A 26,855-nucleotide genomic window follows, 5' to 3' on the forward strand; every position below is an offset into this window, starting at 1 on the left:
AAAAAATTCAAGTCATGCTATCTCTGCCCTTGAATAGAACAGCAAAAAGATAAGATACATAGGCATGAAACAACAAGAATGTATCTTTATCTGCTGTTACCTTTATCTACTTCTTACTTCAGATAGCCCAATTCTGCTTTATATCACCAGTTCTTCATATGTACCAATAGGCCAAGAAAACTGGATTGGTAACATTTTAAGAATGAAACTCTTAAATGGGTACTGAGGTTGTCTCTTTATATTGACAAAAGGCTTTTGTGGTGAAGATGCTGATTATAGTTATGCTAATCAGTCAGTATACCAAGCAGCTTTGTTTCAATGCAATATTTATAAATGCAATTAAAAAAAACAGCACTTGTGGGGCCGGCACCATGGCTTAGCAGTTAAGTGCGCATGTTCCGCTACTGGCGGCCCGGGTTCGGATCCCGGGCGCGCACTGACACACCGCTTGTCTGGCCACGCTGAGGCGGCGTCCCACATACAGCAACTAGAAGGATGTGCAACTATGACATACAACTATCTACTGGGGCCTTGGGGAGAAAAAGGGGGAAAAAAAAAGGAGGATTGGCAATAGCTGTTAGCTCAGGGCTGGTTTTCCTCAGCAAAAAGAGGAAGATTGGCATGGATGTTAGCTCAGGGCTGATCTTCCTCACAAAAAACAAACAAACAAAAAACAGCACTTGAATATAAGTATATGTATATACACACCCAATGTCTTGATGGATATTTTTTTTTTTTGTGAGGGAGGTCAGCCCTGAGCTAACATCCGTGCTAATCCTCCTCTTTTTGCTGAGGAAGACAGGCTCTGAGCTAACATCTATTGCCAGTCCTCCCCCTTTTTCTCCCCAAAGCCCCAGTAGATAGGTGTATGTCATAGGTGTACATCCTTCTAGTTGCTGTATGTGGGACGCGGCCACAGCATGGCTGGAGAAGCGGTGCGTCAGTGCACGCCCGGGATCCGAACCCGGGTCGCCAGTAGCGGAGCGTGCGCACTTAACCGATAAGCCACCGGGCTAGCCCTGGATATTTCTATATATGGTGCTAGACACTGTTTTACAACCTTAGCATATTACCATTACCTCGGAAATAAAAATTTAGCAATCATGGTTTGGAACAGTCAACTCACTTTTGGAAAGAAAGCAAATTAGAATCAAACACAAAATGAATGCCTAAATGAATACAGTGTACTTCCTTTTATCTGATGTTAAATGTCTCATAAGGACTCTTAAAATGTAAAGGAACAAAGAAATTCTTCGTCTTCTCCCTTTAACCACTGAATTAACTCTTATTCAGTTGTTACATTCTCTGTGAAGCCCTTCCGGAATTTCCCAGGCAGTTGGCTCCTCCTTCTCCTGTAGGCCCCTGGCATGTTACTGATCATACTTCAAGGCAGATACTGTAGCTTGGCTCTCCCAACGTCCAGTGCAAACCCCTTCTTCTTTGCTTTCCTCTAGTACAGAGGCTGAAAAGAAATTGAGTCCCCAGACCCTTTTAAAGCTACAGGTGGCCATCTGACACAAATTTGGCCTCTCCCACGGAGGGCTTTCCTTTTCCAATAAAGCCCCAGGAGAAGAGAGTCCTTAGCTCTTATCCCTTCTTCCTGCCCAAAACACAGACACAATGCCTGGAGGGCCAGCAGTCATCTTGTAACCATAGGATTGGGGAAGATGGGGGAGAACGGAGTGGGAATACTGATGCCACAGTGTAGCCAAATGCTTAGCCTTACAATGCATACCTTCAGACGTCTTGTTATGAGCCACTTGTTTAAATCACTGTAGTCCAAGTTTTTGTTACAGCTGAATTCCACTTCTCTTATGGCACTTACCATAGTCTGTAATTGTCTGTTAATAGGCCTGTCTCCCCCAAATTAGGCTGAGCTCCATGAGGGCAGAGGCCTTGTTCTGTTCATCTCTGTATCTTCTAACACTTAGGATAATGCTTGGTATACAGTAGATGCTCAACAAATATTTGTTAAATAGGTGAAAAATTCACATCTGGGTCACAGTGCGAATGAATATTTAGTAACATAAATCTTACCTGTGGTGATCACATGTACCCAAATTGAAAGAAAAAGCTACCTTTCTCCCATCTTGTGTACGTATATACCACATACATATGTATGTATGTATATCACTGTATTAGAAAGAATACAGCAAAATATCTACTTTGAATTAATTCATATGTATTTTAGAACAGTTTTGAGAAATTGCTCATAAAGAATTCCATTATCTCATGAATTGGGACCATGGTAGTATGATAAAATGTTCAGAACCTGAGCATTTTCAACTGTTTGAATATACACTTAATATTACCACTACCAAAGAACTTACTGATACAACTCCATTTTGGAGTCTAGTAAAAACAGTGACATTAAAAAAAAATTATTCAAATACCTACAGCTACACATGTTGTGTAATTTTATTTACTGGTATGGGATTTCACAGCACATTTAACCTCATACTTAATTTACACATTGATATAGGACACAGTGAAGAGAATTTCTGAACACCCCACAGCATCTAACACAATACTCAACACAGCAAATGTTATATTCCTTATGTTTTTGTAGTAGTTTTGAGTTTTTAACATAATATTGCAGATACATCATCTCCTTTTATCTTCACAGCAGCCGTGTGAGGTAGGCATCGTTATCTCTATTTTATAGATTCTTAAGCTCCGAGAGGTTGAGAAACTTGCCCAAAGTCAGTCAGCAAGTCAGAAAAATTAGAGCCTTCTGACTCCAAATCTTGTGTTCTTTGTTACCTTTAGTAAAAATTACCTATGGTTTTTCCCCTAAAAATGTCAGGATGAGACTCAGATTCTAGAACTTATTACCTTTAGATAGTCTCAAGTTTTTTGAGCCTCATACAGGAAAATGAAAAACCTCGTACAACTGTACATACTATTTGTCGTCTGTTGAGCCATTTCAAGCTAAAGAACATTTTAACAGACATCCAATTCACAAGTCAATTCAACAAATATTTACCGAGTTTCTATTAAGTGCCAGACGTAGTTTTGGTGAATAAAGTTTTACTAGAACACAGCCACGCTCATTTGTTGACATGTTGTCTATGGCTGCCTTTGTGCTACAACGGCACAGCTGAGTAGCTGTAACAGAGACCATGCAGCCTGCAAGGCCTGAAATATTTATTATCTAGTCCCTTACATAAAATGTTTGTCAATTCCTACTCCAGGGCATTAAGGTGAATGAGAGACTGGTTTTCTGCATATTTTCACAATCTACAGGGGACAAAGGAAAGGATCACGTATATAAATATAATTCAGTGTGGTAAATACTAAAAACAGAGGGACAGACCATTATCCTCTTTGATCCTCAGAATAATCCTACAATGTTAATACTATTAGTCCCACTGAGTTCAAATGTCAAGTGATTTACTGGCCATTAAGTTACAGGACCAGGCCTTGTATCTTGCTTTTCTAAGTTCAGTGCCACGCTCCTCCATCCACACCACTCTGTCTCTCTGAACAATGTGCTAACCATGTACTGGGGAATGACAGACCTGAAGGCCAGCATTTGCTGAGAACTTTTACTTATCTGTGGGCTAACTGTTGCTGTTGTTGTTTTAATATCTTCCACTTTAAAACAAAAAATTGATTCTTATAACCTCAACGAACTCTTAAAAGGCAGGTAGCCATCCCAACTTATTCACAAAACAAAAAACTAACAAATGAAGACCCACACATATATATGGGCAATGAGAAACATTTTACATTTCTTTTCATTTTATTTTTTTATTTGGACATAGTGACTATAGTTCATTTTTAGTTGGATTTGTTCTTATGTTAACCCTTGTGAAAATACGATTTTAACATCTCTACTGGAGTTGTATCTAGTAAGGATAGAAAGATCACTTCAAGATTTCAGAGAAAAATTCATCATGGAAATACGGGGATAAGGTAAAGTATAAATGAGCCTTCAAATTACTTCTCTCCAAAGACCTTCAGATATTGAGCTATGAAACTATTTATGAGGTGGCATGTCATAAGTGTTAGATGAAAAAATTTGTCTACATTTGAAACAGTTATTTTCATAAAACTTATTTTTCAGGGAACCCTCATTCTTGGAGCAAGTCTTCCCTTTTCTGAGAAATACATCTAAGTTACCTGCATCAACGCTAACTGGTCTTAATATTTACTGGGAATTGATGATGAGCTCAGTGTTGCAGCAAATGACTAGTACATATTATCTCACATAACTACTTGGCTATACTGACAGGGAGTATAATGCAGTGGTTAGAGAGACAGGCTCTGGAATCAAAGTGATTGAGTTTGAATTCCAATTTCCCTTCTTACCAGCTGTATACCTAGGCAAGTTTCCTAACCACTTGGTGCCTCAGTTTCCCCAATGGTAAAATGGGGGATAAAAATCATACCTACTTCATAGTATTACCATGATGATTAAATGAGTTTATATATGCAAAGCACTTAAAACAGCACTTATACATAGGAAATGTCATTTAAATGTGAGCTATTTTATCCTCTCATCAGCTCTGTGTGATACGTACTGGTCGCCGTGTTGCAGAAGAGAAAACTCAGGCTTAGATGTTAAGGAACTTGCTCAAAGCTACAAAGCTATTAAAAAGCAGAACTGAGAACTAAACTTGGAGGTGTGTGGCGCCAGAGCACATGATGTATGTCACTAACTAAAACTACCTAAAATGATGTATTCCAGACTAAAACATCTAAATGAGTAAAAACAATGAGCTTACAATGGGCATATTTGTGTACGAGATTTGTGAAACACATCAAAGCAGTATAATAATTGGTTTCTTTAGTTATTTAGGTGATAAATTTTGTAGCTATATCAATTCTGGCAGGCCTTTTATGATGCAGTTTCTTCTTAAAATATAGCAATTCAGAAAGGCAGTGCTGGGTTCTTTGAGGGTCATCTGTCCTAAGAAGTTTTTGAAACCAAACTTGCCCACATTAAATGGAACAGAACTTGGGGGTTCCAAGTAATCATAAAATCTGTGCTTGAGAATATATAAAGCCGTTTAGATTTTATTGGGGGTGGAGTAGTAATTCAAGTGAAAAATGTTGGTTCTACCTGCAAGCACATCTACTTGTTTATGTTGAAAAGGGTTGACCTCCCAACCCTTAACTCTACATATTTGATTCTCAGTTCAAGCAGCAAAATCTGCACCATTGACACTTCGAGGATTTGACGATGCTGGTATTTGAGAGGGGTGTTTAAGTTTTACCAACTGGCTGCTTGTTTTTTTCTTTTTTCTAATATAGCATAGATAATACATGTAGCAAAAACATGAATGTTATTAGATAAGACGGTTTTCTATATTTTCTTAACAGACTGATTATTAGCATTTTTTACTCTCTATAGCAATTGTACATAAGACATTAAACATTTTGACTTCTGTTTTATAAGAGGAAGGTAGCTGAGTAAACCTTTGTTCTGCATCTCCCTCATTTATCCTACTCAAACCAGGAGCAGTTAACTTACAGAGTGGTCTCAAACAGCTGAGTCACTAAAATTAGTGCTGCACAATAAACAGTGATTATATATTTTTGTTGTTGTTGTAAGGTTTCAGTAGACTTCCTAAGGAGATAAATTCTTTGACACAGCATGAAGCAGAAAAAGAATGGAAAACAAAAAAAGCAAAGTTTCTTTTGGACTTTTTCCCCTCAGATACAGCTTAGAAGGCTAAACATCACTAAGAACAAATGACAGTTTATAATAACAATTTTAGTATGCTGTCAGTTTACTTTTGTAACATAAAACAGCAATTACACTGTTTCGAAACTTTCGTTAACTTTTCAATTCATGAGATTTTGATTCTCTCATGCTGGGGTACAACTTTTTCTATTTATTTAAAAGAATTCTTGTTCTTATAGGAAATTGAGTGGTCATTTTTAATAACAGTATATACATATAAGGGATGGAATGTGAACAGACACTAGAGTAAATGACATAGCTTATCTGTCTAGATTCTAAATTACAGCAAACTTAATTTAAGAGTGATAATAAAAGTAAACATTTATAGAAACTTTGATATATATTAAATACTATATATATGTTAATATTATAGGAAATGTCTAATATGACAGGGTATTAACGCTACATGCAAACTATTATTTCTCAGAATTGTCTCTTTCTAGAAACTAAATTAAGATATCAAATTATATATCTATCTGTGAAAAATAAATGACTTTCGGACTTATGAAAGTCCACTGGCTAATATTATAGTTTAAGAGGACCATTTCACGATTAACTCTTTCTACATAACGTGTTCATGTTAACACTGCTATTATTCAGGTATGTGAGACTTTAATCAGGAAGACAGTTCAGTAGCTAATAATGAAAATTCCATATCACTGTCCTATAAGCTCTTGTTGGGTTATATCAATTGATAATAAAAATTTTCAACAAAAAAGCACTAGCATAGTCTAATAAAAAGTCTAATAAAAGCATCCAGAATGATACACACTTAACTTGTATCACTTGGGAGGGGTCATTTTACCACTCAGGGTTAGAGTTTTAAAATGATGTGCACTATAAATTTCAAACTATTCTTGAGCTAGAACAGGGGTCAGCAAACTATGGCCCAGACTTGTTTTTGTAAATAAAGTTTTACTGGGATGCAGCTATGCCTGTTCGTTCTGTATTGCCTATGGCAGCTTTAGAGCTACAGTGGCAAAGCTGTGACAGCGACCATATTGTCTGCAAAGTCATATTTAACACTTTAATAAAAAGTCTGCCAACCTCTGAACTACGGGATATTTTTACACTACCTTTTAAATACCCCTGTTATTCCCAAAATTTCCTGGTTAAGACTTCTCAGGTTTTAAGAAAAAAACGTAACTTTATTCAACTGAGATAATTACAATTCAAAAGGACACGTGCTCACACAGACTGTTTGTTTTGATAAAAACAGGCTGAAGTCTACCAGGCTTGGCCTTTTTCCTGACTGCTGTGCCGATGCCTGCCACTTCTCTATCATGGACGTCTGTTTCATATTCTCACTTGGGCTTCTTACTCCTCTGTTACTGCTAAATTTCCCAGGATGCTTCTCAACCCTGCATTTTTACCTGTTTCATTACAATTCAAAAGGACACGTGCTCACACAGACTGTTTGTTTTGATAAAAACAGGCTGAAGTCTACTAGGCTTGGCCTTTTTCCTGACTGCTGTGCCAATGCCTGCCACTTCTCTATCATGGACGTCTGTTTCATATTCTCACTTGGGCTTCTTACTCCTCTGCTACTGCTAAATTTCCCAGGATGCTTCTCAACCCTGCATTTTTACCTGTTTCATTTGTCTCCTTTCTCTTGTCTCTTCTCACTAATGTTTTTCATGTACTCTGGATTTGGCGAAAGGTCCAGGAGCTTTGATCATCCCTCTTCCAAGTTATTATTTAACAATTCTATAGTTTTAGCTTATTTTTAAGAAATACTTTAGTGTTTGTTTTGTATTTTAATATTTGTTTAGATTTATTCACATACTAATTTCTTGCTTACCATCCTTCTTGCATCTCAGTTTTTCCCTTTGGGTTGAATTTATTTCTCCCTGAAGCACATCCAACTCTACCCTGGTTTGTTGCTTAGTGATACCACTTCTGGGCTTGGAGCAGCCTTAGATCAGCTCCTACTATTTGCAACAATACTCTCTTGCTCATGTTAGGGAATGTCTTCTTCTTCAACCCTATCCCGCCTAATTTCTGTGTCTCAAGGATTCATTATAATTTCTTGTCTAACGAACCTCTTCTTATGGTCCACAGCAAATATTGATTCACTCATTTTAAAAACATCTTTCCTTCATAGGAGGGGCAAAAAGGGCTACTATGGCATGTGCTCAGACCTCAATCTTGAAGTGGAAGTCCCACCAGTGTTGATCTCTGTTTGTTTCATTACTAGCTTACCAATTAAGTCAGGCCAAATAGCTTTTACTTACAGAAATATACATGTTCCACTTCTCATAACTGTCCACGACAGTAATTCTGAAAGGTCATCTTAAGTAGTAGAAAGAACATGGGCTTTTGAGTCAATCTTGGAACAAATCTTGATTCCATTATATTCTGTTTGACTTCAGATAATTACTTAATTTCCCTGAGACAAATGGTTTCCTTATCCATAAAATGGAGATGATTATACCTATGTATTTGGGTTGACAGAAATTAAAGGACATTACATAAACAAAGTGCTTGGTACATATTAGATTTTCCATAGATGTTAGTTTCCTCTTTTGCTATATGGACCATCAAGAATTAAATGTTTTAAATTCCTCCTTGTGTCATAAACTTTATCTTCCATTGCGTTACATTAAAAAACCAAAAAACCTGTCCAGCAAGTGATACAGCATATCACACAGAATTTGATTTCATATATTTTAGCAATCTTCTTTTTTTTTTCCTGAGGAAGACTTGCCCTGACCTAACATCTGTGCCAATCTTCCTCTACTTTGTATGTGGGTTGCTGCCACAGCATGGCCCTACACCAGTGGTGTAGGTCTGTGCCCGGGAACCGAACCCGGGCCGCCGAAGCGAAGCGTGCTGAACTTAACCACTAGGCCATCGGACTGGCCCTACAATCTTCTTTCTTTTGTTTTGTGATGTTTCTTTTTGTCTCTATTAGCTGTGATCATACTGAGTTTTTAAAATTTCTGTTTATTATTTTGCCTTTTTTCCTATGCTAATGATATCCCAGTTGGATAATATATTAGAAATGTCAATGAATCTGGTAAACTTCTTATACTAAGTACTTTTAAAATTAATTCATAATAATCTATAAGGATTCTGCTTTTAATAAAAGGTAGAACAAACCAGATTTCATAATATAAATATTGATTGCAATGTTAAAAAAAATGCACTAGCATAGCCTTATTTTAGCAACTAAAGATGTTTCAAAGAGCACAATCAATTTCCAAAAAAAAAATGTGGCTAACAAAACTATAGGGTATCCATTAAAGGAGCTTATGCAATAATAAAATCATGGTAATCAATTTTGAAAAAGCAGAACTAAATTTTACTAAGCTGCTTTCATAAAGGTTAAAAAAAAACCTTTCATCTAAAATAAATAACAGCTCTACATGATCAAAACTGATCTGCCAATTTAGAGCCATCTCTGACTGTCACTTAGCTACAAAAATCAAGGCTCAGACATAAATAAAAGAATGATATTACAGGCACAAGTAAAAGAAAAAATAAGCTAGTTAAAAGTCAGACAACTCAACTTCCAACGAAAAATTTAGCAAGAGAATACACAATTATAGAGACCTTTCTAGGATAGCATATTAGGGTCTGATCTATAGTTTGAGATAGGGCTAAAAGGAAAGAGCATTCTTAGGGGCATCTCATTTAGTAAATGACCAGAGAGCCCTAAGCTAAAAGGATCCCATGGAAGTTTTTATTTTCAGAGAACAAAACCCTTGGTTGGGTAGAAAGGTCCGGGAAAGAGGGAGAAAGAAGAGGAAAGAATGAATCATTCATTTCTTTCTGTTTTTCTTTTGACTTATGAATTTATTTTTTAATTGAGATATAATTGACATATAACGTATTAGTTTAAGGTGTACATCACAATGATTTAATATATGTATATATTGTGAAATGATTATCACAATAAGTTCAGTGAGAACTTTTAAGATTTACTCTCTTAGCAACTTTCAAATATACAACACAGTACCGTTAACTGTTTCTTTTATTATACACTTAGCGGATAGGTTGAAGCCAGGGGAATTAGGTCCGTGCTGAGCAAGAGAGCTGAGAGACAGACAAAAAGAAATCAGATCCTGGTCATGTGGCTTAAACCTAGGTCAAGCTGTGCCTCAACTGTAGAGTTATGTGAGCCAACAAGATCTCTTCACTGCTTAAGCCCATCCGAGCTGGATTTAGTTACTCGCAATACAAAGAGTTCTAACTAATAAAATATTGGAATTATATAAATCTTTCATGAACTATAAGTCAATATTTGTAACTATGACAACCAGTTTTTAATAGGGTAAGCAAAAATATTCCCCTAGGGATGAAATTATCTAGTAGTTTTCAAAAGTACTTTTAAATCTTTTCATAGGTGTGGAAGAAGGGATGGACAGTAAGGAGAAAGACATAATACCTAGAAATCTTTGTGAGCACATCCTACCAGATTCTGGATCCACCACAGTGGCAAAGAATAGTATTTCCATTTATTTTGGCTTTTGGAGAACTGCATCATTCATATCAGTATGGATGCAGCATCTAAAAATTACTATTGCTATATACCAAAAAAGACTCCCCCAAACCCCCAAAAATCACAAAACCACCACCACGACACATTTAAAGAAATGCAGTAATTGTATTTAATTTGAAGCTATGGGTAAGAAACCTTAGTTTTAAAGGACCTGAATAAATTGCTTTCAGAACAGTATCTTTAAAAAGTTGTCAATATAATTGTTAAGAGAGAAATGTGCAACCTTCTTTCTCCATTTTCTCCAAATCTTACTAAAGCTGACTCTATGAAACATAAAATCCTCCTCAGCCTTAGAATAAAAGCCACTATTTATTGAGCATTTGTTATGTGTCAGGCACTACAGCAAAATGCTTTCTATACATTTAGTCTTATTTCTTTCTTGCTTCTTTTAGCAGGGCTTATTTTAAAATCCCAAATGAAATGTTATAAATAGCACTTTCCACAGTATGGCCACGAAATGAAAAGCTTGGGATTAATATTGGTGCCTTATTTTATGAAGATTTTTTTGTCTTCCAGTGTCTGCAGGTTCCACCTAACACAGCTAAACGGTTGCAAATGATTGGTTAATTCCTGAGGCTGAATCTAAGAGCTTATAATAGCAAAGACAAAACATTGGGAAACTCCAAATTTACCAGGATCTCAAGCACATCAAGACACCAGATGACTTGGAGAGTCCTTACTTAGAGCAAACTGCCACTAATAATCTTGCTCAGTGTACCACAGAAAATGAAGCTTACGAATTTCAAACCAGGGCTTCTCAAAGTGTGTTCTGTGAACCTGGTACCAGTCTGCAAACTGTTACTAGCCCAGGGCAAATTTTCTACATCACTAAGTACAATGCTTCATTCGGCTACTTTGTTTTCTCATAGCAAGATATTCTTGATGAAGGAGACTGTGTTGATTTATATTCTATCCCAAGGTCCTTATCCATCATGAACTGGTAACAAACAGTTTGTGGACCAGCTATTTTGAATAACACTGATCTAAACCTCAATTTTGGATATCGTCTCGTTTTTTGTCCTTGATGCCACACAAAATTTAAATTAACAACCAAATACTTGGCTTAAACAGTCACAGAGCAATGGAAAAAGCAATGAAAATTAGAAATTGACCTCACCTTTGACAGAAGCAATTTCACACAGGAAACATGACCTTCATAGACAGCAGACAGAAGAGGGGTAATATGATGTTTATCTGGAGCCTATGAAATAATAAATAGAGATATAAACCACCGTACCCATTTTTCATTTCTTCCTTCTTTCTAGATCTAATTAAGAAACTCTTGTGAATATTTCAAAATCAGTGTTTACTTATTTGCCTTGCAATACAAAATGACTCCACAGCTACAAGTTTCTGAGTCTCCTAGAGAGCTGCCAGAGGCCCAAGCCTCAAGCACTTTCCCCTTGGGGGTCAGTACCGTGAAGTAGAGGGAGCTGGGCTTTGACCCCAGTCAAATCTTGGCTCTGCCACTTACTGCGTAACTAGTCATTTAACCTCTCTGAGCCTCAACTCCCCACTATTGTAGAAAGGCCAGTGAGGTCCAGGAGGGGAAGAGAGGGGCAGAACACAGCCAATGAAGAGGTAAAAGACTGCCACAATTGGGCCAGGGGACATAGTGTCCCCTGAAATGTGAAGAGTTCATCTCACTTGCTCTCATGGTTACTTAAACATTTTTCCAAAACCCTGAAACGCAGAAGCTGTAACAAGGAAAAGTCAGAAGATGACTGCTCCTGTCTGACCACTTGCCTACTGACCTTTGTCCAAAACTCCAGTTTAGATCTATCATACGACTGCAGAGTCCTGTGCTCCGTTGGGTGACAGCCATTTGTTACCCACAGATAGTGCTAACTCGCAAGTTGCTTTTAGAACTTGAAAAGGAAACATCCTAACCCACAGTTTAAAAAAGTCAGTTTGTTCTGCTTATTTAAAAATATCCCAATTATATATTTCTAAGTTACAGGAAATTTGGTATAATTTCAGACTATTCTTATTTAAAATGAGGTTTCCACAAGTAACTATTTTACAAATCTACTAGAAAACAATTACCCAAAGCATAAAACACAATTTTTTTCTAGAATGATGATGTTCTTTACATACATTAATATCTGCTCCTTTCAGCAGGAGAAATTCCAGGATTTCAAGCTGCCCACAATCTGCCGCATAATGAAGAGGCTTCCTTCCACCTTCTAGTGTCCGGTTGACATCTTCTCCCTTATAAGAGAAGCCAAATGAAAACAATATTTATATGGATGGTAGACTGAAGGAGGGAAATGAGACACCTAATATTTTTACTTTCTTAAAGCCGTAAAAGTTTCATGAAACAATTACATTTCCTGCAAAGTGAAATAAGTAACCAGGAACTAGAAATTAAATTCTGTACAATAGTTAGCACACGGTATGACAGTAATCCAAATCATGATTAGTCAAGCTGAAAACAATACACAATAATGCTAAATGTAACGAAATATATTACCGTGATCTATGTCTAAGGAGTTCAAGCAGCATAATGTCAAGATGTGCCCACAAAAGACTGGTGAGTTCAAATACTGAGATTTTACGCAGATCATATGACATGTATTTTAATTCTTCAAAGAAAGCATCACTACTTTAATGGAGGCAGATATCATTATCACAAGGTAATCAGTACCAGCTATTAAGAATTCATTTCATTCATTCATTCATTCAACATTTACTAAAGCCCTATTGTATGGTAGGCACTGTGCACAGAGGGGACAATGGTGAGCAAATCAGACATGCTTCTGATTGCATGAAGCTTACTACCATCTAGTGTGGGGAGGCAGATATTAATAAAATAATCACACGATTAAACATATAATCTCAAAATATAACTGCTATAAAGGAAAGGAAAGTGCTATACAAATACTTATCAGAAAAACATGACTTATTCTTGGTGATGGATGGGGGGTGGGTACTGTCAGAAAATAAACTTACGGCCTCAAAAAGTAGTCTTCATTCATTGAGGATTAATAGAGATTCTAACCATAACAAACACAACCACTCTCTCTATTGACTAGCTACTACAGGTTTGGCACTGTGCTACATGCATTATCTCTAATCTTTAAGCCATCCCAAAAGGAGAAAATCTCCATTTAATACATGAAAAGTCTGAAGCTGAAAGAAGTTAAATAACTTTTTACCGTGGCTTAGTTAGTAACAGAGTAGAGATCTAAACCCATTCTCTTTCTATACCACCATGTTGCCTCCAATTCAGTATTCGCCCCTTCTTTCTTCAGGAAAGTTTCGATTTTACAGAGGAGCAAAGTGTCTGAAAGAACTTATTTTCTCAACTATTATATTATTCACTTAGCTTGATTTGGTCAACTCATCAAGCCATATCCTGAATTGAGATGTTAAGACCCCTACCATTTTACAGCCATTTCAAGCTGTTCTTTCCAACATACTCTTTACGGGTATAGAAGGAAGGTGTATAACATGCTTAAGAGATCACTGGAGACTGGGTGAGAGCTCCAAATCTATCGCTTAGTTGTGGGATCTTAGACTAGTTACTTTCTAAATGTTAGTTTCCTTATTTGTAAAATGGGAAAAAAATACTTATACCTCATAGAGTTTTCGCGTATCATTAAGACAATCCATTCAAAGTATCTAACATAGTACCTGAGACAGGGTAAACTGTTTCACTATTATTTCTGTGGATCCCTGTTGTTGGCTTACACTAGTTCTAAAAGGCTATCCAAAATTGGGTTAAGGCAGGCTTCTGCATAACAGTTGAAATATAAATAAAGATCTGATTTAATGTAATACACTTTCTATTCAGAAACAAATTTAAACCAGTAAGGGGCGATTGTGGTGTACCACCTTAGTCTTTATTCACAACTGCAGAAATGCAAGGCTTTGAGGTGGAGAGAGATATTGCTTAAACTATTCACAGATAAAACTAGTTTTCCTTTCATTATTAACATTAACTAGAGAGGATTAACTGGATGTGTTCAGTGAAACAAAGCAAAGAATTACCTGTAGTAAGAAATTGATAAGATGGCTTCGTCAAAAAGATATTTTCCTGAATCAAAATATGTGACATGTTCCTTCCCTACTTAGTATAAGCACGCAAAATGCATGTGAAATGGAGCTGTGAGTTTAAACTTTCTCCTTCACAATCCTTATTTTAGCAAACAAAAAAAGACAAAACTGGAAAGGCTTTATGTGACTGACAGGAACGAAAGATTCCTCTTCTTCAGGGCCATAGCAAAAGCAGTACCATGGAGAAATTTATAGTACTAAACGCTTGGACTGGAAAAGTAGAAAGGTCTCAAATTAATGATCTTTGTACGTTCCACCTTAAGAAACTAGGGAAAAAAAAAGTACAGGGAAATCTCTGTACCTTCTGCTTAATTTTGCTGTGAACCTAAAAATGCTTTAAAAAATAAAGTCTATTTAAAAAAAGCAAATTAAATCCAAAGTAAGCAGGAGGAAAGAATAAAAATCAGAGCAGGAACCATTGAAATGGAAAATAGAAAAAAGAAATCAAAAGCTGATTGTTTTGAGATCAATACAATTGATAAATCTCTAGCCAGAGCAATCAGAAAACACAAAGGGCTAATATTAGACTCTACAAATTACCTTCCCGCAAAGAAACTCCCAGGCCCCAGATGGCTACACTGGTAAATTTTACCAAACATTTAAGAAAAAAGAATAATACCAATCTTACACGTGCTTTCAGAAACGGGAAGCATCACAACTAATTCTATGAGGTTAGCATTACCCTGATTCTAAAATGAGACAAAGACGTTACAAAAAGAACACATAGGCTAATATCCCTCAGGAACACAAGTTTTACACAAAATTTTAGCAAACTGAATGCAACAATATATAAAAAGGATAATATACCAGGACCAAGTGGGATTTATCCCAGGAATACAAAGTTGGTTAAATATTTGAAAAGTCAGTCAACATAATTCACATTTTAACAAACTAAAAAAGAAAAAACATATGATCATCTCAGCAGATGAAAAAGCATCTGACAAAATCCAACAGCCATTCCTGATAAAAATTCAGCAAACTAGGAAAAGAAGGAAACTTCCTTGGCCTAATAAGAGGCTTCTACAAAATAACTACAACTAACATCAAACTTAATTGGTGACATAGTGAATGCCTTCCCCCTAAAAATCAGGAACAAGACTGTGTGTCTCTATTCATCACCGTTTCTATTCAACATTGTACTGGAGGTTCTAACCAGTGCAATTAGGCAAGAAAAAAAAAGCCTTCCATTTTGGAAAAAAAAAAGAAGTAAAACTGTCTTTATTTGCAGATGATATGATCATCTATGTAGAAAATCCCATGGAATCTACCAAAAAGCTACTAGAACTAATAAGTAATTTTAGCTATGTTGCAGGACAAAAGATCAACATATACAATCAATTGCATTTTTATATTTACTAGCAATGAATAACTGCGAATCAAAACTAAAAATATTTACAATAGCATCCAAAGATATGAAAGACAGTGATAAATCTAAGAAAAATGTGAAATATCTATATAGTGAAAACTACTAAACATTGTTGAGAGAAATTAGAGATGTCTTAAATAAATGGAGAGATTCACCACATTCGCAGGTACTCAATATTGTAAAGATGTCAATTCCCCCAAAATTGATATATAGATTCAATGGAATACAGCCAAAACCCCAGCAGCCTTTTTTAGAAATTGACAAACTGACCCTAAATTTCATGTGGAAATACAAACAACCTAGAATAGCTAAAACAACTCTGAAAAAGAATAACAAGTTGGAGGGCTAACACTACCTGATTTCAAGAATTACTAAAAACTGCAGTAATCAAAAAAATGTGTTACTAGCAGAAAACTATAAAATATGCAAACTAATTCACAGTGATAGAAAGCAGATCAGCAGCTGCCTAGAGGGGAGTGGGAGGGGCAACAGAAGGAAGGGATTACAAATGGGCACTTGAGGGTAATGGATATGTTGATTGTCTTGATTGTGGTGATGGTTTCACAGGCGTACACATATCAAAACTTTTCAAACTGTACACTGTAAACATCTGCAGTTTGTTGTATTTCAATTACACCCAATAACACAAATTTTCCTGAAATCAAATCACTGTGGCTCTATCCTTATGAGATGGTAACAAATCAATATTTGAGGTTGCATGGGAGCAGGGGTGACAAAGTACCTTCATGGGAGACTTACAGAGCAAAAGCTATGTGAGGTCAAGTTCCTTCACTGTTAGTGCTGAAGGAAAAGCTCTTGACTTCTATATCCTGCAACTCAACTAACTACATGGAACAAGACATTTTCTAGTGGGATAAGAGAGGATCGATGTGACCCCTACCAGCTAGGTGGGCTTGAGATCAAAACAACTGTCTGGATTGCTGAAAAAAATCTCCTAATTACTATCCCAACTTCTAGCCCCATTTTGCCTACTCCATTCTTTACTCTGCAGCTACAGGACCTTGCTAAACACAAAATGTGATCACATCATTCCCTTTTTAAAAGTAATCTGTGACTGTCCATTGCTCCTGGAGAATAAAATCTGAACAATTTAACATAGTTTAGAAGATCTGGAGTGATCTATCCAGTGACTACTTTTCCAACTTCAATTCTCACAGCATTCCTCCCCCATGTCCTTTGTTTAGTTAACTCCTACTAATCCTTCAGAGACAAGCTTTAATAAAACTTCCCCTGGAAAGTTATCTCTAACCCCTCAAATTTGAGTAATGTGAGCCTCACACTTGTGCCCAAAGCCCCTTGTATTTCCCTGTGTCATAACACTTATCATATTCTACTCAAACTGCCTATAGCTGTATCCTCTGTGAACACAGATCAGGTCCATGTCTCTATTATTTACTTTTGCATCTCCAATGCCTAGTATAGCTTCTGACATACAGTAAATATTCATATAATAGAAACTTTTCAATTGAACAGTGAAGTTGCTCAAGCAACAGACTTCAAAGTAAGTCATAATGACATCAATTTCAAACAAACACTGATAATGCATTAGTTATCTAGTTAACAGCAGCAGTAACTTGAGATCAATGGTGTGTTTACCGATGTAGCGGGTTTGAATGACAATTTCAGAAGGTTTTCAGCAGTTTGAATAGGTGGTAACTTCAGTAGTGGTGGTGAAATAGGGAAGGAAGACAGTGCTCTATCTAGTTCCTTTCTCTCCATCCTCCACCTACACTCTAGGCATTAGGAACACCACTGGAGAGGAAGTTAGCTGCCTATTCTGTAATCTTAATGGAAGTTAGACACCTATTCTGTAATCTTGATTCTAACTTCAAGAAATATCAGCGTTACAGAGAAAAAAAATCTAATCCTAATTTTGCCTCCCAGATTCTGGGGATAGAGGAGAGAGATGCACAATCTCAACAGGTCCTTTAGCATTACATGGCAATCTGATTATGTTTTACTTTTTCTCTTGCTTTTCCACTTTCAAGACACCATTTTAAATCTCTTCCACTTTTTACAGATCTGAGACTTCTCTATCTCCTCCTTCCCTTTCACCCTCAGCAAATCACCTCATATCCTTCTTACACAGAAGACTGCCTTCAGACATGAACTCCCTCAGGAACTTTTCACCACCACACCTTCCTGCAACTGACAAACCCTCTCCTCCCACCTAAAGCCAATCCTTCACCTATGCTTTGGATGTCATCCTTCCTTGTTTTCCTAGAAAAGTTACTCCTTTGTTTATCCCTTTTCTTGCCTGTGTTTTCACCTTTACTGCTCTACTGGTTCCTTCTCATCAGCATATGACATTCACAACTCTTCCACTAAAAAAGCAAAATGCAACACAAAAACTTCTCCTTAGACTCAACATTTATCTTTTAGTTACTGTTCTCTCTCTTCCCTTTCATTGTTAAACTTTCCAAAAGCACTGTCTATATTTGTCTCCAATTTCTCACTTTCCATTCTAATCTGGCTTCTACCCTCAACTGTATCATAACCATTTTTGCTGAGGTTAATGACCTCCATGTTGTGAAATGCAAAGGTCATCTCTTAGCCCTCACCTTAACTGACTTCCCAATAGTGACAAAGGTGATCACTCCTTTTTTAAACTCTCTCTCTCGGCTTCAGTGACACCCGGTTACCGTAGTTTTCCTCCGACCTCCCTGATTACTGCTTTGCTATTTCCTTTCATGACTCATTCACTTCTACTAGATGTTTAAAACAAATTTTTGGAATCTTGGTTATGATTTCAGATTGTCATCATATATAATTCAAAGTTGATAAATCTGGTTATCCTTATACAGTCTTGTAATAACATCTATATAGAAATACCTTGATTATAGAATTTTTTGAGAATACTTCCTTAGGGATAAAGTTTATATATGTTTTTAAAGACATTATCATGCAGTAATATCCTGTGTCACCGAGTTTGGCAGCAATAATATTTTCACCATGATGTGTGTGTAAATAATCAGGCAGGTCACAAATAACTCTGCACACAGCTTCTATGTACCATCTATAGTTGAGGTAAAGCAGGCTGATAAACCTAACATCATATCCAGGCTAGTCTAGCTTCACCTTTCCCTTTTAACAAGAATAATTTATCCAGTTTCATTTTACTCTCCTTCCTTTCATTGCAACATGAAGCCTGTTGGTTTTAAATACATAACATAGATTTTTATTATATTAAAATTGTATTTTTACCATATTTTTCTTGTAAGTTGCTTTGAAGCTATTCTTAGTTTCTCTAAATATTGTATATTCCAGATATGTAATATATATTATATGTAATACTGAGATATGAAATAATATTATTAAATAATATTTTCTGTTTAAATTAAATATAGTCTATCCAGAACCACTGTAGTGACCATGAAATGTTTTAGGATGGGTTGACTCCTGGTGCCTCTCAAATAAGAAGGGGGTTTAGATTATGGCAGGAAGCAGAAAGTCTATGTGAAATTCTAAATCAAATGAACCCAAGAAGAGTCTTAAGATTACTGTATATTCTAACAACTCAAGATTAGCTTCTTCGAGTTTTCCCTGGTCCTAATCAGAATTATTGTTAGAATTAAAAAAAAAAAAAAGAGTGATAATGCATGACTAGTTTACATAAATAAGTTGGTGAATTCTATGTTGGGAGGAGAACCTAATTATTTTAATATCATTTATTCCAATGCCAAACCATGACATTTTAGGGCTGGATACTGGACAGATTTTTCAACTTTCTGAAAATTAAAGGACATTATTGGATATTGAGAAAGCTAGTCATATTTCATTTCCCAAGTACCACTGTTCTAAATAACCAAGAGCCTCAGCTATACCGATAAATTCTCTTATTTGACTAGAAACTCACTGGTGTAATGGTCTAGTTCTATCTTTAATATCAATAAATCAGCTAGTATTACTGAGAAACCATGTTCCTAGCCTTGTGCTAGGTACACCAAGGGTACAGAAAAGTGGAATCGTGGTTCTCTGCCCACAAGTTATTCTTCACTGATTAACTAATTTGACAAAATATAACTGTCATACATATATCTATATATCTATATATATAATCCACTCCCTCACAAAAATAATAGCCTGCCCCACTAATTCTCTACCAAGCACTTCTCAAACTTTTTCACTGAAGTATTTCAAATAGTAAAGGAGAGAATACGTGCTTTCCTGAGTCTGAAAGTGGAATCCTAAACAACCAAACTAAAAATTCATACAAATATATCTGCATGAATACGCATGTATCATATGTACATATGAACATATATGTGTTGTTTGTTTTAATATAAAAGCTACAACCCCAAATCCATAGCTTTTGTTCCTCCCTCCTCATGGATACTTTAGGAATTTGGGTCATGTTTACTCTATAGCTTAGAGTAACTCCTTAGAAGACAGGTGACTATTAAAGAGCACAATATTCTAAAATCTAATTCAGTGCTATCTATTTCTAATGTTACGGATACAGTATGATATATTATGTATATAGTATGATAATTACTGATTCTGTACCTTTCCTCTTGAGATCTACAGACCACTAGACAATCCATGAACAGACTTTCAAAGAGTCTACAAATTCTTTAGTGTGTGTACAAAATTTTCTAGGTACAGAGTCCAGGTCACTTTTCATCAGATTCTTAAAGGGGGCCATGACCCGAGAAGTTAGGAACCACTTCCTCTATTAGAATGCACTTTCCTAGCTATCTAAATCTTACCTACCTTTTGTTTTGTTTTGTTTATTGCAGTAACATTGGTTTATAACATTGTAAAAATTTCAGGTGTACATCATTATACTTCTATTTCTGCATAGATTACATCATGTTCATAAATCTTACCTACCTTTCATTGTTTACCTAAAGTTCTACTTTTATGAAGAGAAGTAGTATTAAATAGTGGGGAAAAAACCAGACAGAAGCCCTCAGCTGCAGTTACCTCTGCTACTGCCCACAATGGGGAAGTAACAAGCTTGGTGGACCAGTTTCCTCACTGGAAAATCAGTGGTTGGACCTCTCAAGTCTGTTTTTACAGTTAGTTTTTGTGCTCTTTACTTTTATGGGTTAAAGGTATCTGGTGATCATGTCCATCTACAATTGCTCCCCCCACCCCCCTTACACTCTAGACCAAGGAATTAGGTTTTTCTGTACTTCTCGCTATGAAAATTAAGTAGTTCAAAAGAGTGGATGCAGAAGATGGCCACTACAGCACACTTAACTTTCCACATAAGGTGGATCAAGCAAGAAGATTTAATTCAGTCTTGAACAATGTAAAACACTGTAAAACATGAACAATGTAAAAAAATTATATACATACATTTCAAATTCAAAATATTTTTTTCTTTTAAATCTATTATTACTCTGAGTTGTTTAACAAAAGTAGACATGGATTTAAAAAGATAAAGAAACGGTGTATTAGACACACTATTTACAATTAGATTCAATTCAACAAACATTTACTGAGTCTACCATAAGTTAGGTACTGTGCTACTTACTTGGGATAAAATAAGAGAGCCTGGCTCTGACTCAAAGAATTTGCTGCCTTCTTGGGAAGCAAACACACAAATTAATGAATGCCATTTAGTTGAGTACTACAAGATACAGAGGAGCCTCAATGAAGGGAATGCTCAACAACTTAATTGTTCGCAATTTATCTTGTATTGCAATTTAGCTTTCCATGCATTTATATCTTGTGTTGTTAATTAGAATTTTAAAGGTCTTTAGGGGTCAGAGACTACATCTTATATTTGTTTTATTTCTAACACAATGCCAAATATGGTACTTTTAAACCTCAATAACAATTTGTTGTGATTGCTCATTATGATAGCATTATTATAAAATGCTAAATTAAGAACTAATAGTATTCGATGAGGTGTCTATTGATTTGGAGAGTGTGGATGTATGCACATACGTGTACATGAGACAATGTGCGTAGAGAAATTAAAATATATTATGTTGTATGGAATTCCCACAGGCCAATTGGAAATCCAGGAGGTGCTATTCCGGAAGTCCCTACCACACAGCGTTGTTATGAGGCTTCACTGAAATAATGTAAGGTGCCTGGCATACAGTAAGTACTCAATAAACGTCAACTGCTATTATTAATATTATTAGGGGCCTCAATAGTTCTCATTTGAATCTTTCTACCCAATTTCTCCACCTTCAACAATTCAACAAATGTAAATCAAGTAAATCAATATTCCTAAAGAGTAACACTGATCACGCCACTTTCTCACTTAAAAAATTTCAACTGCTCCTGAATAGAAAACTCTCATGGCAACCCTCAAGTCATCCTAAATTCAACACCAACATACCATTCTGGCCTTTTACTCTCATACATACACTGCTCCCAACACTTCACTCCTCCCAACACTTCACTCCCACTTCTGGGAAACCTCATGTTGTTGCCTTTCTTTGGCATGGTTATCCCACTTCCACTCATGTCTTGATTTACTGAAATTCCACTTACACTTCAAGATCTATTTTCTCCATAAAACTTTTACCTGATAGTCTTTTTTTCCCTCAATACTCTTGATACATAATGCCCTCCTTTTAATCCTCATGGTTTTTGTTTATATGTGTCTTACTACATTTACCTTTATTCAATTAGATATTTGTTATTTATGTACTTCAATGAAAACTCCATTAAAGAAAGGACAATGTCTTACTTATTTATACATATTGCCTACAATGTCTATGGGTGACTTGTGCATAATAGTCCAACTTAATGAATTAGTGTAGTCATTTAAACTTTGTCACATCTTTGTCACACTACATAACCTGTTGCTTACCAAAACAACTACCACTTCACAAAGAGGTATTTTAAAAACGTTATTAGAGTGTCTGAAAGCCAAAGAATCTGCAGTATTAAAAAGGACTCTGAATGTCATCTAATTCAACCACTCATCCTGTGTTTGAATCTTTGCTTATGTATGCCCAACCCACAACTGAACCTCTCTAATAAAAGGCAACTCAAAACCTTACTGATCAGTCCATCCCTGCTTTAAATGCTGGAAAATTCACTCTTGACTGATTCTGTTTCTATCCTATGGGGACACATGGAACAAGCAGTCTCCATTTTCACGTTAGATTATTAATTGTGTTTAGCAGTCACATCACACTGCAACTAAAATAAAATCTTTTCTATATGATTTGCTGTTATCCTGAACTTCAGTTACTGATTTTCTGAGTATATATGTAGGGCCATTAAATGAATTGCTATTAAATTTCATCTTATAATGGTCATCTTATTTTTCCAGGCTGCCAAGTTCTTTCTAGACTCTTGTTAAAAGGAATTTGTTAGTCCTCATCCTCCCCTCCCTCCACCTGCACTTCTCCTGTCTTCATTATGGTTACCTAAGACATGTATTAAAATATTAAATAAGAAGAGACTTAGGAATGAGCCCCACCAGTGTTCAGGAAACTTCCTTCAGTTTGCTAAATAAAGACATATAGGTAGTGTGTTTGGATACCACCATTCAAATAGTCTTGAATCTAGTTCACTACACTCTCATTCAACCATCCACTCTCATTCAACCATCCTTTCCCATCACTCCCCGAAGCAAATCACTGAAACATCCAAATTTCAATGAAATGTTTGAGATTTCCTTTATCTAACAGTCTGGGAACCGCAAAAAAGGAAATTATTATAGCAGGACTTATTTCTAAGTGATCCCTTCATAAGTGTTACAAACAACCCCACTGCCACCACACATACACACTTAAAAAGTAACATGTTCATTAAACAAAACTTGGAAAATAAGAGATGTTTCTTCTAGTGAGTTCTGCCATCCAAAATACAACCATTATTACTACCTTGTTGTACATCTGTTTAATTTTTTTCTATAAAAGTAGTTGCTTAAAAAAGTTATAATCACACTATTTATTATTTAACATATGAGATATCTTGTTATCAATCTTGAAAGCTACACGATATTCTGTCAAGTAGATATACCATAGTTTACTTAAATAGTCTCCTAATTCTGGACATGCAGAGTAATATCAAGTACCCTGTAACTTCAAGTTCTTATTTTATAGAACATAATATCATATGTCATTGATTCCAGAGCACACATTTTCCTGTATCTTAACATCTCTGAAATTGGGTCACAAAATAGAAAAAAAAAAAGTCTTACCACTTCGTCTTGGTGAGTGAGGGAAGGGTACTTATGGGTCGATTATGTACTTTGTAAAAACACTAACAGTCATTGCCTATGCCTGTCTCGGCAACAAAAACTAATACATGACTGAGCCAAGATGCTAGAATGTGAAGTACAGAATTAGATTATGTTGAATATAGAGAACATAAAATGGTGAAGTTCACTGAAAGTAATATTGCCAATATTATTCTCACGAAAATTGGGTGAGTGTGCTATCAATTTTAGTTCAGAAATTAAATATTAAATAGAATATTTCATATTTTTAACAACGTAATGACGATATTAAAACCAAAAGGAACACAGTAAACCCTAATGCTAATACTGCAATTCTGACTTCATCTGAACTGTGTCCACAAAGCAAAAAGGAAAGCAAACTGACCTCCAGTATAAGTAATATATTCTCAGAGAAACATTCCCTGATATTCCTGTCCCAACTTCTGTGAAAACAAACAGAAAAAGACAACTCAGAAAAGCTCAGAAAACCAAGTGTACTGGCCAACGACTTGTATATTCATTAAGCATGGTGTTACCGAAGCATGCCCTTGTATCTATTCACACATTACCATATTGTACTGCTACTGCAGTCAAGACAACACCTACTCCATCACCACTCTACCCTTCTTCTTTATTAACATTCTGACTTTATTAAGGTTGGCAATGTGCCCAGCTACCACACATTTCCCAGCAACTGAGTACCTAGGGGTAGCCAACAGGTGAGAGCACAAGTTGAATGGTGCCTTAATGATCGACTGGAAGGTATACTTCTTCCCTTATTCCTGTTTGAATATAAGAGTAGTGGCTGAAACTCCAGCAGCTGTTTTGGATCATGAGGTGACCCTGAGGATGGAAGTGATTCACAAAGGACTGGAGGAGCATGACGAGAGGAGGAGCTGAGTACCTCATGACCAGCGAGCCACCACACCAGTCCTGGACTGCCTACTTCTTGATTTCTTTTACAAGAGAGAAAAATAAACCCCTCTCTTATTCAGTCATTTATTCCCTTTGGGAAACAGTTATAAAGTTTTTTCTCCCCCACCATCTCTTAGCTGCAGAATCTGCTTCCCCATCACAGGAAAAAAAAAAGTGATCACCATTGCTCTACCCACAAAGGATCAACTACCTTATGTGCAGAGTCACAGAGAGACCTAAGGCACATTCCTGCCTGAAGCTAGAATTTTTTACATAGCGTATTAGAATTAGGCAATAGAGAATATAAAAGATCTCATATCAGGCCCGCAAAGCCACCAGAAACTAGAATTCTTCTAGTATATAGCAGGTGATAAGTGTGGTCAGGAGCAATCCTCACAGCCCATCTATCCGCACACCTTGAATGTGGACAGCTTTCCTCTTTTAAAGGATAAGTAACAGAAGAAAAACAATATGGGGGTGTATGAAAACCAATCATATAGCAAAAGAAAAGAAATATGCTAAAAACTCAAGAAACTTAATTTTAGGAAGCACTTTAGAATGATCAAAATAGAATCCAAAAGACACAGATTCTATGAAAAAGGGATCTTAAGAAGAAAACAGGCAAACATGCAAAGTGAACAAACCAAAATGTAGGCTGATAGGAAAAGGAAGCTGGCTGAGAAAGTGAAATATAGCGAGGAAACTAAAACTGCAATTGCAAAATTAAATTCTGCACCAAAGTCAGTAGAGTTAGGTAACACTACTCAAATTTTAAAAACTTAATAAAGAATTGAGAATAAGCTTAAGAAATTCTCCCAGAAAACTGAGGTGATAAACAAAGAAATAAAAATGATTAAAAAAAAAAGATGATTTGCATAACGAGTGTAAAGTTCAAACTTATAAATAATACATAACCAGAACAAAGGGAACTGAAATAGGTATAAAAGCAAACTTTTTTTGAGCTCAAGAAAGACCTGAGATTGCAGATTGTAAAAGCTCATTGTATTACAGACAAAAATTCAATAGATCCCCCATTAATACAGCTTTGCAATTTGTTTTACAAGGATAAAACCAAAAAAAAAAAAAAAAGTAAACATATTAACAATAAAAAAAAATAAACTAGCCTGGTCTCTTATTTTTGACCCCTCTACAACACTGAATTCCACAGGACAAGAGAGAAAAACTATCTATAGTAATGATATCTGGAGAGGGTTTGGGGATCAAGTATAATCCTCTGAGGAGAGTTACTGACACGAAACTAATACTAACGGGAGATGTGTGAGGTGTCCTTTAAATATGTCGAAGGTAGGCAGAAGATTGAGAGTCTCTGATCTGCAGTTTGGAGAGAATAAATTGACTCATGCATTCCACAGCAAGCAAATAAATATTCATGTGTAAAGACAATCTTGGGTATCAGCAAATCAGAAAATATACCACACATGCTCCCTTAAAGGTGGGAAGAAGAGGTGAGGAGTACCTTAAGACTTCTAGTGCAGTAATTCTCCAACATTTTAGTCTCAGGATCCCAAATAGTTTTTTGTTTATATGGGTTATATCTAAGGGTACTTATCAAATTAGAAATTAAAGTAGAAAACCTTTTAAAAATTTATTAATTCATTTAGAAGTAACAAAAAGAAATACATTACATGTTAAACATACATGAGATTTTTAAAAATAAAAAATAACTATACCCCCATCCCCCGCCAAATGTGAGAAGGGTGGCACTGTATTACATTTTTGCTAATCTTTTAAATGTTTGTTTTAATAGAAGACAGCTGAATTCTCATATCTGCTTCCAAATCCAATTTGTTTTGACATATTGTTTTGGCCAAAATATAGTCATGCGTCACTTCACGACAGCAATACATTCCGAGAAATGCGTTGTTACGCGATTTCGTCATTGTGCGACCATCACAGGGTTCTTACACAAACCTAGGTGGTACAGCCTACTATGCACCTAGGCTATATGGTACTAATCTTATGGGACCACCATCGTATATGTGTTCTGCCGTTGACTGAAATGTCCTTATGTGGTGCATGACTGTATATGAAGAAAACTTGGCCTCCACAGATATGTAGGTGAACAAGTAAAAAAATTTTAACAGGCTTTTCAGTCTATTATAGATATTCTTTGACACTATACTAAAACTCAACAAGT

The 26,855-nt window shown here is 36.0% G+C and overlaps 1 protein-coding gene across 2 annotated transcripts in view; it reads right to left on the reverse strand.

Annotated features, from left to right (window-relative positions):
• MTPN (myotrophin) overlaps positions 1–26,855 on the reverse strand; it is a 61,741-nt gene that overhangs the window by 11,414 nt on the left and 23,472 nt on the right. For both annotated transcript variants that reach the window (XM_058530870.1, XM_058530861.1), the window contains exons 2-3: positions 12,294–12,407; positions 11,314–11,397 (exon numbers count right to left, since the gene is read on the reverse strand). In XM_058530870.1, coding sequence (XP_058386853.1) covers positions 11,314–11,397; positions 12,294–12,407 — 198 coding nt within the window. The remainder of the gene's footprint in view (positions 1–11,313; positions 11,398–12,293; positions 12,408–26,855) is intronic.

The sequence above is a fragment of the Diceros bicornis genome, chromosome 3, assembly GCF_020826845.1.
Source record: "Diceros bicornis minor isolate mBicDic1 chromosome 3, mDicBic1.mat.cur, whole genome shotgun sequence".
Taxonomy (NCBI): domain Eukaryota; kingdom Metazoa; phylum Chordata; class Mammalia; order Perissodactyla; family Rhinocerotidae; genus Diceros; species Diceros bicornis.